This window comes from Bufo gargarizans, chromosome 6 (assembly GCF_014858855.1).
Source record: "Bufo gargarizans isolate SCDJY-AF-19 chromosome 6, ASM1485885v1, whole genome shotgun sequence".
NCBI lineage: Eukaryota > Metazoa > Chordata > Amphibia > Anura > Bufonidae > Bufo > Bufo gargarizans.
Window position 1 is genome coordinate 375,747,593 of NC_058085.1, and position 13,166 is coordinate 375,760,758.

At 44.8% G+C, this 13,166-nt stretch overlaps 1 protein-coding gene across 1 annotated transcript in view; it reads right to left on the reverse strand.

Annotated features, from left to right (window-relative positions):
• LOC122941120 (pancreatic lipase-related protein 2-like) overlaps positions 1-13,166 on the reverse strand; it is a 133,762-nt gene that overhangs the window by 27,583 nt on the left and 93,013 nt on the right. The window contains exons 10-11 of the mRNA XM_044298143.1: positions 2,757-2,868; positions 1,160-1,324 (exon numbers count right to left, since the gene is read on the reverse strand). Of these exons, the coding sequence (XP_044154078.1) occupies positions 1,160-1,324; positions 2,757-2,868 (277 nt within the window). The remainder of the gene's footprint in view (positions 1-1,159; positions 1,325-2,756; positions 2,869-13,166) is intronic.

Consider the following 13,166-nt stretch of genomic DNA (forward strand, 5'->3'; position numbering starts at 1 on the left):
CACTATAGGGGGGGAGCATTATATATTGGAACTAGTGGGAGGCACTACAGGGGGACATTAGAGCCGCTGGGAGCATTATGGTTATATTATTACTACTAGGGTACTGTACGGGCACCCCGGCGATCAGCTGTTTGAGGGGACGGCGCGCGCTGTGCACACGTATCGTCTCCCTTCTCTCTTCCTGCTCACAGCTGTATGTCTATGGGACAGCAGCAGTGAACAGCGCGCGCCGTCTGCTAAAACAGCTAATCAGCGGGGGTGTCAGGTGTCGGACTGTGTTTTTAGTACATTATTACAAGATTTGGGGTCCCACTTTTGATTTTGCTTAGGGCCACATTTTGTCTACAACCGATCCTGGTCCACTGTCCAGTGTAGATGCTCCCTGCCCCATGCATGACGATGACTCCAGTGCCTGGTGGTGCGGTCCGGGGCCCTTGCAGGTCGTCTAGCACACAGACCACGCTGATGTAAACGGTTTCCAATGGTCTGACGTGACACTTGGTGCCTCTAACCTCCCTTACACGTGCCTGGAGTTGTGTGGCGTTCATCATCCGGTTCCGCAGGGCATTGTTCACAATGAAGCGATCATCAGTGAGGGATGTGGCCACAGGATGTCCACTTCTCTGCCTCTCTGTGACTCTTCCAGTCTCTGTATCTCTGATAAAATCTGCTGATGACACTCTGACACACTAAGCTCAGGGGCCACTTCCATCTGAGAACATCCTACTTGAAGCCTCGCAATGGCGAGGTACTGTTCATCAATTGTTAGGTGTCGTCTTGGTCTCATGATGTCACAATGTGAGCAGCATGATGAGGAGGACTGTTTAATACCAATTCTAATAGAACCAGGAAATTTATTGGGCGATTCATAGATCAAACACCTATGGTCAATTTTGCTGTTTAGCTCCTTGTTAGAGAACAGCAAGTTGTGCAGAAACTGCTGAAACATTGAAGAGTTGCATTCAGAAGGTTAGAGAAGGTCACATTAAGTTCCCCTGTAAAGGTTGGAGGGCATTTTAGGTCCTGAAATTTCACCCACAAGACAAATAGCCTGAACTTTTTGTGATTAGTGTATAGTCCCAAAAATTCTGTAACACCCTGTTAAGCCACAACCACCCCCCTTTTGCAGCCCCAGTCATTGCACACTGGGAGTACTCACATTCTCCCGTCCTTGCCGGCCTCCATGTCTATCCTCTGTGCTCCCAGTCGGAGGGGGAAGAAACTGAAGGTCCAAGTCCAGCGGAAGGTGACATTGTACGCAGCATCCAGCTTCTCTCCGGAGTCCAGGAAAACCGAATACATCTGTCCAGGGTCCAGGCGCCCCCTACACACAGAGACAATGCACAAGTCACACCCATAGCTGCAGAAAAGTCAATGCCACCACCCTGCTGTAACATCATGTTCTCTACTCCAGTCACACCCAGAGCTGCAGAGAAGTGTCAGTGCTACTGCCCTGCTGTAACATCATGTTCTTCACTCCAGTCACCTCCAGAGCTGAACTCACAATTAGACTATGATTCTGCTGAGTATAAAAGGGCAATGCATTATGAGAGCTCAGGAGGCATTTACATAATTAAGGCAGCTTTGTCTGCAACTGGAGCAGAAGACATGATTTAACAGAAGAGTGACTGCAGCTCTAGATGTAACTAGAGCAGAAGACATGATGTAACAGAAGAGTGACTGCAGCTCTAGATGTAACTAGAACAGAAGACATGGTGTAACTAAAAAGTGACTGCAGCTCTAGATGTAACTTGTGCAGAAGAAATTATGTAATTGAATAGTGACTGCAGCTCTAGATGCACCTGGAGCAGAAGACATGATGTACCAGACGAGTGACTGCAGCTCTAGAGGTAACTGGAGCAAAAGACTTGATGTAACTGAATAGCGACTGCAGCTCTAGATGTAACTGGAGAAGAAAACATGATGTACCAGAAGAGTGACTGCAGCTCTAGATGTAACTGGAGAAGACATGGTGTAATTAAAAAGTGACTGCAGCTCTAGCTGTAACTGGCGCAGAAGAAATTATGTAACTGAATAGTGACTGCAGCTCTAGATGTAACTGGAGAAGACTTGATGTAACTGAATAGTGACTGCAGCTCTAGATGTAACTGGAGAAGACGACATGATGTATCAGAAAAGTGACTGCAGATGTAACTGGAGCAGAAGACCTGGTAATCAGACCTTGAGTTACACATTTACAGGTTAGGCTACTTTCACACTAGCGTTCGGGCGGATCCGTTCAGAACGGATCCGCCCATAATAATGCAGACGGAGGCTCCGTTCAGTACGGATCCGTCTGCATTATTTTAGCAAAAAAAAGCTAAGTGTGGAAATAGCCTGGGACGGATCCGTCCAGACTTTCAATGTAAAGTCAATGGGGGACGGATCCGCTTGAAGATTGAGCCACATTGTGGCATCTTCAAACGGATCCGTCCCCATTGACTTACATTGTAAGTCTGGACGGATCCGCACGCCTCCGCACGGCCAGGCGGACACCCCAACGCAGCCATCAGCGGTCAGCTGTCCGCCTGTCCGTGCGGAGGCGAGCGGAGCGGAGGCTGAACGCCACCAGACTGATGCAGTCTGAGCGGATCCGCCTCCATTCAGACTGCATCAGGGGTGGACGGCTGCGTTCGGGTCCGCTCGTGAGCTCCTTCAAACGGAGCTCACGAACGGAATACCGAACGCTAGTGTGAAAGCAGCCTTAGGAGCAGAGTGAAGCGGTGATGCCCGGCACATTACACCCCAGGACTCACCCGTACACCATATGCTCTGTTCTGCTGCCCCCGGATCCAGAGAGGGTCACATACATTTTTCCGTAAGGAATCGCAGTTCCGCTTAATGACACCGAAACCTTGTATCTCCAGCCTGGGGGAGACAGAGTACACAGAATATCACATATACACCCCAAAGTCTAAAAAAGTTGCAGCGCTGTGTACAAGGTAAATAAAACCAGAAAGGAATGACATGTGAATGTTATCGACCCATATTATATTCCCGGTAGATGACGGACACAGATTATATTCCTGGTAGATGACGGACACAGATTATATTCCCTGTAGATGACGGACACAGATTATATTCCCTGTAGATGACAGACACATATTATATTCCCTGTAGATGACGGACACAGATTATATTCCCTGTAGATGATGGACACATATTATATTCCCGGTAGATGACGGACACATATTATATTCCCGGTAGATGATGGACACATATTATATTCCCTGTAGATGACGGACACGTATTATATTCCCGGTAGATGACGGACACAGATTATATTCCCGGTAGATGACGGACACATATTATATTCCCGGTAGATGACGGACACATATTATATTCCCGGTAGATGACGGACACATATTATATTCCCAGTAGATGACAGACACATATTATATTCCCGGTAGATGATGGACACATATTATATTCCCTGTAGATGACGGACACATATTATATTCCCTGTAGATGACAGACACATATTATATTCCCGGTAGATGACAGACACATTATATTCCCGGTAGATGATGGACACATATTATATTACCGGTAGATGACGGACACATATTATATTCCCTGTAGATGACGGACACATATTATATTCCCTGTAGATGACAGACACATATTATATTCCCGGTAGATGACAGACACATTATATTCCCGGTAGATGATGGACACATATTATATTACCGGTAGATGACGGACACATATTATATTCCCGGTAGATGACAGACACATATTATATTCCCGGTAGATGACGGACACATATTATATTCCCGGTAGATGACGGACACGTATTATATTCCCGGTAGATGACGGACACAGATTATATTCCCGGTAGATGACGGACACATATTATATTCCCGGTAGATGACGGACACATATTATATTCCCGGTAGATGACGGACACATATTATATTCCCAGTAGATGACAGACACATATTATATTCCCGGTAGATGATGGACACATATTATATTCCCTGTAGATGACGGACACATATTATATTCCCTGTAGATGACAGACACATATTATATTCCCGGTAGATGACAGACACATTATATTCCCGGTAGATGATGGACACATATTATATTACCGGTAGATGACGGACACATATTATATTCCCGGTAGATGACAGACACATATTATATTCCCGGTAGAGGACGAACACATATTATATTCCCTGTAGATGATGGACACATATTATATTCCCGGTAGATGATGGACACATATTATATTCCTGGTAGATGATGGACACATATATTCCCGGTAGATGACGGACACATATTATATTCCCGGTAGATGACAGACACATATTATATTCCCGGTAGAGGACGAACACATATTATATTCCCTGTAGATGATGGACACATATTATATTCCCGGTAGATGATGGACACATATTATATTCCTGGTAGATGATGGACACATATATTCCCGGTAGATGACGGACACAGATTATATTCCCGGTAGATGATGGACACATATTATATTTACTGTAGATGACAGACACATATATTCCCGGTAGATGACGGACACATATTATATTCCCGGTAGATGATGGACACATATTATATTCCCTGTAGATGACAGACACATATATTCCCGGTAGATGACGGACACATATTATATTCCCGGTAGATGACGGACACATATTATATTCCCTGTAGATGACAGACACATATTATATTCCCTGTAGATGATGGACACATATTATATTCCCAGTAGATGACGGACACATATTATATTCCCGGTAGATGACAGACACATATTATATTCCCTGTAGATGACAGACACATATTATATTCCCTGTAGATGACGGACACATATTATATTCCTGGTAGATGACGGCCACATATTATATTCCCTGTAGATGACGGACACATATTATATTCCCTGTAGATGATGGACACATATTATATTCCCGGAAGATGATGGACACATATTATATTCCCGGTAGATGACAGACACATATTATATTCCCTGTAGATGACAGACACATATTATATTCCTGGTAGATGACGGCCACATATTATATTCCCGGTAGATGACGGACACATATTATATTCCCTGTAGATGATGGACACATATTATATTCCCGGAAGATGATGGACACATATTATATTCCCGGTAGATGACAGACACATATTATATTCCCTGTAGATGACGGACACATATTATATTCCCGGTAGATGACGGACACATATTATATTCCCGGTAGATGACGGACACATATTATATTCCCAGTAGATGACAGACACATATTATATTCCCGGTAGATGATGGACACATATTATATTCCCTGTAGATGACGGACACATATTATATTCCCTGTAGATGACAGACACATATTATATTCCCGGTAGATGACAGACACATTATATTCCCGGTAGATGATGGACACATATTATATTACCGGTAGATGACGGACACATATTATATTCCCGGTAGATGACAGACACATATTATATTCCCGGTAGAGGACGAACACATATTATATTCCCTGTAGATGATGGACACATATTATATTCCCGGTAGATGATGGACACATATTATATTCCTGGTAGATGATGGACACATATATTCCCGGTAGATGACGGACACATATTATATTCCCGGTAGATGACAGACACATATTATATTCCCGGTAGAGGACGAACACATATTATATTCCCTGTAGATGATGGACACATATTATATTCCCGGTAGATGATGGACACATATTATATTCCTGGTAGATGATGGACACATATATTCCCGGTAGATGACGGACACAGATTATATTCCCGGTAGATGATGGACACATATTATATTTACTGTAGATGACAGACACATATATTCCCGGTAGATGACGGACACATATTATATTCCCGGTAGATGATGGACACATATTATATTCCCTGTAGATGACAGACACATATATTCCCGGTAGATGACGGACACATATTATATTCCCGGTAGATGACGGACACATATTATATTCCCTGTAGATGACAGACACATATTATATTCCCTGTAGATGATGGACACATATTATATTCCCAGTAGATGACGGACACATATTATATTCCCGGTAGATGACAGACACATATTATATTCCCTGTAGATGACAGACACATATTATATTCCCTGTAGATGACGGACACATATTATATTCCTGGTAGATGACGGCCACATATTATATTCCCTGTAGATGACGGACACATATTATATTCCCTGTAGATGATGGACACATATTATATTCCCGGAAGATGATGGACACATATTATATTCCCGGTAGATGACGGACACATATTATATTCCTGGTAGATGACGGCCACATATTATATTCCCTGTAGATGACGGACACATATTATATTCCCTGTAGATGATGGACACATATTATATTCCCTGTAGATGACGGACACATATTATATTCCTGGTAGATGACGGCCACATATTATATTCCCTGTAGATGACGGACACATATTATATTCCCTGTAGATGATGGACACATATTATATTCCCGGAAGATGATGGACACATATTATATTCCCGGTAGATGATGGACACATATTATATTCCCGGTAGATGATGGACACATATTATATTCCCTGTAGATGACGGACACATATTATATTCCCTGTAGATGACAGACACAGATTATATTCCGGGTAGATGACGGACACATATTATATTTCCGATAGATGACGGACACATATTCCCAGTAGATGACGGACACAGATTATATTCCCGGTAGATGACAGACACATATTATATTTCCGATAGATGACGGACACATATTCCCAGTAGATGACGGACACAGATTATATTCCCGGTAGATGATGGACACATATTATATTACCGGTAGATGACGGACACATATTATATTCCCGGTAGATGATGGACACATATTATATTCCCAGTAGATGACGGACACAGATTATATTCCCGGTAGATGATGGACACATATTATATTTACTGTAGATGACAGACACATATATTCCCGGTAGATGACGGACACATATTATATTCCCGGTAGATGATGGACACATATTATATTCCCTGTAGATGACAGACACATATATTCCCGGTAGATGACGGACACATATTATATTCCCGGTAGATGACGGACACATATTATATTCCCGGTAGATGACAGACACATATTATATTCCCTGTAGATGACAGACACATATTATATTCCCTGTAGATGACAGACACATATTATATTCCCTGTAGATGACGGACACATATTATATTCCCTGTAGATGACAGACACATATTATATTCCCTGTAGATGACGGACACATATTATATTCCTGGTAGATGACGGCCACATATTATATTCCCTGTAGATGACGGACACATATTATATTCCCGGAAGATGATGGACACATATTATATTCCCGGTAGATGACGGACACATATTATATTCCCGGAAGATGATGGACACATATTATATTCCTGGTAGATGATGGACACATATTATATTCCCTATAGATGATGGACACATATTATATTCCCTGTAGATGACGGACACATATTATATTCCCTGTAGATGACAGACACAGATTATATTCCAGGTAGATGACGGACACATATTATATTTCCGATGACGGACACAGATTATATTCCCGGTAGATGACAGACACATATTATATTTCCGATAGATGACGGACACATATTCCCAGTAGATGACGGACACAGATTATATTCCCGGTAGATCACAGATCAGATGATGGAGACTTTTCACTATTTCATGAAAAATATTAACAGATTTACAACTTGATGGCAGTAACGCTTTACAAAAAATCTGGATGTCCGTGTCTACCATTGTGTACCCCCCTTTCATGACAGGGCCATCCATGTCCACTATTGTGTAGCCTTCCCTTTGGGACAGGGCTGTGTCCACCATTGTGTAGCCTCCTCTCAGGACAGGGCCATCCATTAGAGATAAGCAAATTTCTCAAAAATTAGATTTGATCGGTTTGCTGAACTTTCCGAAAATAATCCATTCGATCTGAATTTATTAGTGGCAAATTGCGTTAACAAACAGCTACACTGTGCATTGCAGAAACACGCATAGGGAGTCTGCTGTGGTAGTGAAACAGTTACTGTGAGCCAAATAACTCAAGTGTGAAATAAGCCTTACAGGTCAATGTTAGCGCCAGGTTTTCGCAGTTTGGTGCCGAGCACGGATGCAAAGGGTCTGCCCTGTCCTCAGTGGCTCTGGAGCAGGGCCTTGGGGTCTCATCAGATCTGATTAGGCGGTCCGTGAGTAGGAGTACGTGGTCAGCCTATTCTTCTGTGTGGTCTCATTGGGAACGTTTGGTGGATCAGGTTGGGGGTTGTGACGTTGCAGAGGACTTTCAGGTGTTGGTTTATTTTGTGGGGTTAGCCTATAGTTCAGGAGCGTCTTTCTCGTTAGCTTCCAAAAGGGTGGCGGCTGTGGCTTTTTAGTTGTGTTTGCTTGGTCTAGCGGACGTGTCCCGGAGTTTTTTGGTGCGACAGGCTCTGAAGGGCTATCGGCGCAGTGCTGTTAGGAAGGATACTCGTCGTCCGGTTTCTTTTTCGGTGTTACAGCAGTTGTGGGAGCAGGTTGGTGTGGTTTGCGATTCTTGGTATGAGGTGTGCTTGTTTCGGGCCGCCTTTTCATTGGCTTTCTTCGGGGCCTTTAGGGTCTCTGAGCTGGTGACAAGTAGTGGCGTGTGAGGCAGTGGACTGTTGTGGGATGACATTCGTTTGGATGAAGGAGGTGTGCGTTGTGTTTTGCGTAGGTCGAAAACTGATCAAGTCGGAAGAGGGGTTTGCGTTTTGTTGCGGCCATTGGTTGGGTCTGTGCTGTGGCCTGTTCGGTGTGTGGAAGAATTTTTGTCATTACTACCGGGCGTAGCGGGTTCTTTTTTGGTGCACCTGAATGGTCTGGTGTTCTCCCGTTTTCAGTTTGTTGCGATCTTCAGGCGGTGTCTGACGGCTGTTGGTCATCCGGCCACGGAGTTTGCATCTCATTCCTTCAGGATAGGAGCGGCGACTGAGGCGGCTAGATGGGGTCTAAGTGATGTGGTTATTAAGCGGATTGGTCGGTGGGAATCAGATTGCTTTCGGGGATATATTCGCCCTCATATAATGTAGCGGTGGGGGCCTGTTTATGATTGCATGTTGGGGGTCGAGTCTCATTGTGTTTTTTTTTTTTTAGGTCCTCTTTATGCTTGGCGTGGATTCTGGGTCATTCGTACGTTCACTGGGGAGCGTTGGGAGCCGATGTGCGGAGGAATGGAAGGCAATTAGGTTTTCGGCCGGAGGAGTTGCAAGTGCGGTGGATTGGTGTGAGGGGGCTTCTGTGGTGTCGGGTGTTGCCGGAATTTCATGCTTTTGCTTTGTTGGATAACCCCCCCGACATTTTAGTTTTGCATGTTGGGGGAAATGATTTAGGTGTTCGTCGTTCAAGGGATGTGATATGTGACATCAAACTGGATCTGTTGCGGTTGTTGGGAGAGTTTCCGGATTTGTTGGTGTTTTGGTCTAAAGTGGTTGCTAGAAGGTCGTGGCGGTTTGCGAGGTCAGTGGAGCGGATTAATAAGGCGCGGGCGAAGCTCAATAAGGAGGTGGGTCATTTTGTATAAGGAGGTGGGTCGTTTTGTCCGGCAGCAGGGTGGACTTGAGGTGCGCCATAGGGAGTTGGAGGCGGCTTCGCCTCAATTCCTAAAGACCGATTGTAACGGACTGTTTCAGCAGACAAGGGGTTAAAATCCGTTTAGGCAATATGCCCCTTTCTGAGAGACAGGCACAGCTACTGCAGAACACCAAACTCCCGAACTGGATACAAAATAGCACTCCAAACTGGAACCTCGCGAATAGCTGCTAGCAGACGAACAGGAAAAACGTACACTCGGCTTACACTCCTGGCAATCAGTCTCTAACAGCATACAGGGAATCCCCCCAATAACGAGACAAGGCTCCGTGTTGAGGGTCAAGCAGTGGTCTGACGTGCTGGCACACCCAGCCTGGTTTTTATTACAGTTGTTGCAAATACAGGACAGATACAACACATCCCCACAATGCATCATGGTTTCCTCCTCTCTGTCCCGGAGACAACCGAGGGCAATCCAATTATCTCTCAGGACAAAGGGAAGTCGCCAATACACATGTGGAGACAACAGGACAGACATCACCATTTAAACACACAATGGGACAATAGAAACACACCCACACAAAATCCTCCCCTCTGCCGATGATGATTAGTGAACACAAGGGCGAATATAATTATTAAGGCAGAGAAATGCAGTTTTATAAAACATATCACAGGAACCCCAAAACATGCAATAACCCCATAACCAATATATCCTCGGAACCGGGGGATCTGGGTGAACCACATGTCCAAAATTCACCCACATCCGTTCAGTAGTTTGGAAGATACAGTTACACTGAAAATATACAAGTTATACAGAAAATAGTCACTAATAAATGTGTCCCCTGTTTGGTAGTTTCACACTACTGAATGATGTCTCTGTGCACCAAATACAGGCAAGATAGCCCCGTGTGGGAAAGTCAGAACAGTGTCTGTGAGCTACAATGGCCGCTATCTATTGTTCTCACCATGTGCTTCATCCAAGCAAGTAAGGCAGAGGATGCAATCCAGGGACAGAGGGCTCCGTCCCAAGTGCCTTAAGACCCAATAACTTAAGGGACCATAATCCCAGGGCAGGAGGCTGGTAAACAGCCCCCTCCAAAACACCGTGGCGAGGTTGGTTTCGCCACACCGATGGTGTGCATCTCAATGATGTGGGTATGGATTTATGGGCCTCTGGGTTACAGGATGGTCTTGAGACAGCTTTGAGAGTGTGGCGGGACGTCCACAGATGAGGTGTCTCCTGTGTTCGTCTGTGGCCGGTTAATGGAGGGTCCTGGAAGGCAATACAATGCTTAAGAGGTGCATGACACGTTGGAGTGTGCATCTTATGAGGTTCGGTAAGCTGATGGCTTGGGCTCCTGTTTGGGCTAAAATGCCTACATGGGTGGATGGAGATATAATTTGGAGGATTTGGTACCTTTGGGTCGGTGACTGCGGGCCAAGGGTAAGGTGGAAATCAAGTGGAGATGGGGAGTGAAGAGCGCAGCTTTATTGTGTTGCCTTCTAGGATCCTTTCTCAATGTGTTAGAATTTATTGCACTTTATTTATGTGTTTATGTGTTTATGATTGTGATCATTAAAGGAAAGTTAATGAAGAAGTTATTTGATTGTTTAATAAACGGGCTGCTACAGCCATTTATATCAAGAAGTTGACTTCTGAGTGTTTTTTGGGAAGGGAGGGTAGTTTGGATTGGTAGGTCGGGCAGCTGACTGGTGATCTTCCATCCTATTAACTCAGTCTCTATAGTAGTTCAGTTTGTCCTTCCTCTCAGCGGGTGTGAAAAAGGCCCCCTATTTTGGAGCGGTAGTGAGGGTCTAACATGGTGGAGAGCCAGAAGTCATCCCTCTGCCGAATGGTGACAAGTCGGCTGTCACTACACAAGCAACTGAGCATGCATAAGGCCATTTGAGCAAGTGACTCAGAGGGACTCCCTGCCTCCATCTCCACTGCATACTGCCATGGTGTTTCTGGGTCATCTGCCTCGTCTTCCTCGTCGCCTTGTAGCTCCTCCGGCTGCTCCTCTTCTTTCACCTGGGTAGAAAAACCACCTATTTATTTATGCATTGCTTGTGCTCGAATGTCCTCCTCCTCCTCCAGTTCAGCACCAAAAGGGATCATGTGCTTTTTTTTTTTTTTTTTTTTCCTGCAAGGTTGGGAGGGGGGGGGGGGGATAGGTGGGGTGGGTCGGGGATGATCTCAGAATTTATAATATTACAAATGTTATGTGGATATGTATTTTTGCATTATAAATAAAATATGGAAATTAAAAAAAAAAAAAAATGGACCCCAGATTGGGGACGTAACAGGGATTAAACTGATGAGAATAGTACTACAGAAATACCACTCATATCGGGTGGGACAGTAAATTGCACGGCGCAGACGCAGTGACTGTGGATTCAAACAAAGGGGAGGGAGCCAGCGTTTTTTTAACCATCTCCCCGTTCGAAAAATCTATTTAATTCACCTTTCGGGGACCCTTGGTGTTGTACGTGGCTGGTGGAGGAAGAAACCTTCAATGACATCAACGGGACATGACTAGCTTGGTATCCAACCTTGTGCAAATGGGGAGTTTGCGGTTGGGCAAATGGACTGTTTGCGGTTGTTTGCGGTGCATTAAAAGGGGAGTTTGGTCTGTCAATGTCTGTGAAGCGGGCGTAACCCTTACACTACCTGATCGATACAACATCACACCTGATCGTATACACACACTGGATGTTTTAAACCATGTTGTTCAAAAAAATTTAGGATTGTTAGGTGATTTATGGATTAAAACCTGACTCTGCGTCAACTATGTAATTTTCCATGGGAGTTTTGCCATGGATCCCCCTCCGGCATGCCACAGTCCAGGTGTTAGTCCCCTTGAAACAACTTTTCCATCATTACTGTGGCTAGAAAGAGTCCCTGTGGGTTTTAAAATTCGCCTGCCTATTGACGTCAATGGCGGTTCGCCCGGTTCGCCCGTTTGCGAACATTTGCAAAAATGTGCGCTCGCCGTTCGCGAACGGAAAATTTTATGTTCGCGACATCTCTACTGGCTAACATCGAAGTTACCTGCCCGCCTCTATCTTCAAGAAATCATTATGGCCTTTCTCTGTTCATATAATCGGTCCAACATATGGAGGGTGGAATTCCGACGGTTGGCATATCGGCCTATGTTGGGGGACGCCGTTCTGCCGCTGCAGCTCAAGGAGGGTGTGCTTTGCGATGTACGAGTGGCTGAAGTGCATGCTAAGTTTCCTAGCCATTTTCAGGATGTCTTGCAGAGGGGTGGAAGACTTCAGGAACCGCTTTACAACCAGATTGAACACATGTGCCATGCAGGGCGCATGGCTCAGCCTACCTTGACGCAGCGCCGACACCATGTTCTTCCCATTGTTGGTCACCATGGTTATGATTTTGAGTTGTTGAGGAGAAAGCCAGGATTCGATTTCTTGTTCCTCCCTTGTGTGACTCCGTTCGCCCAGGCAAACGAGGTGCAGAACAGAGTGACACCGCCAAGGCCTGCACATGTGCTAGAGGGGCACTGTGAATTTTCCCTGCAGTGGAGGCTGAGG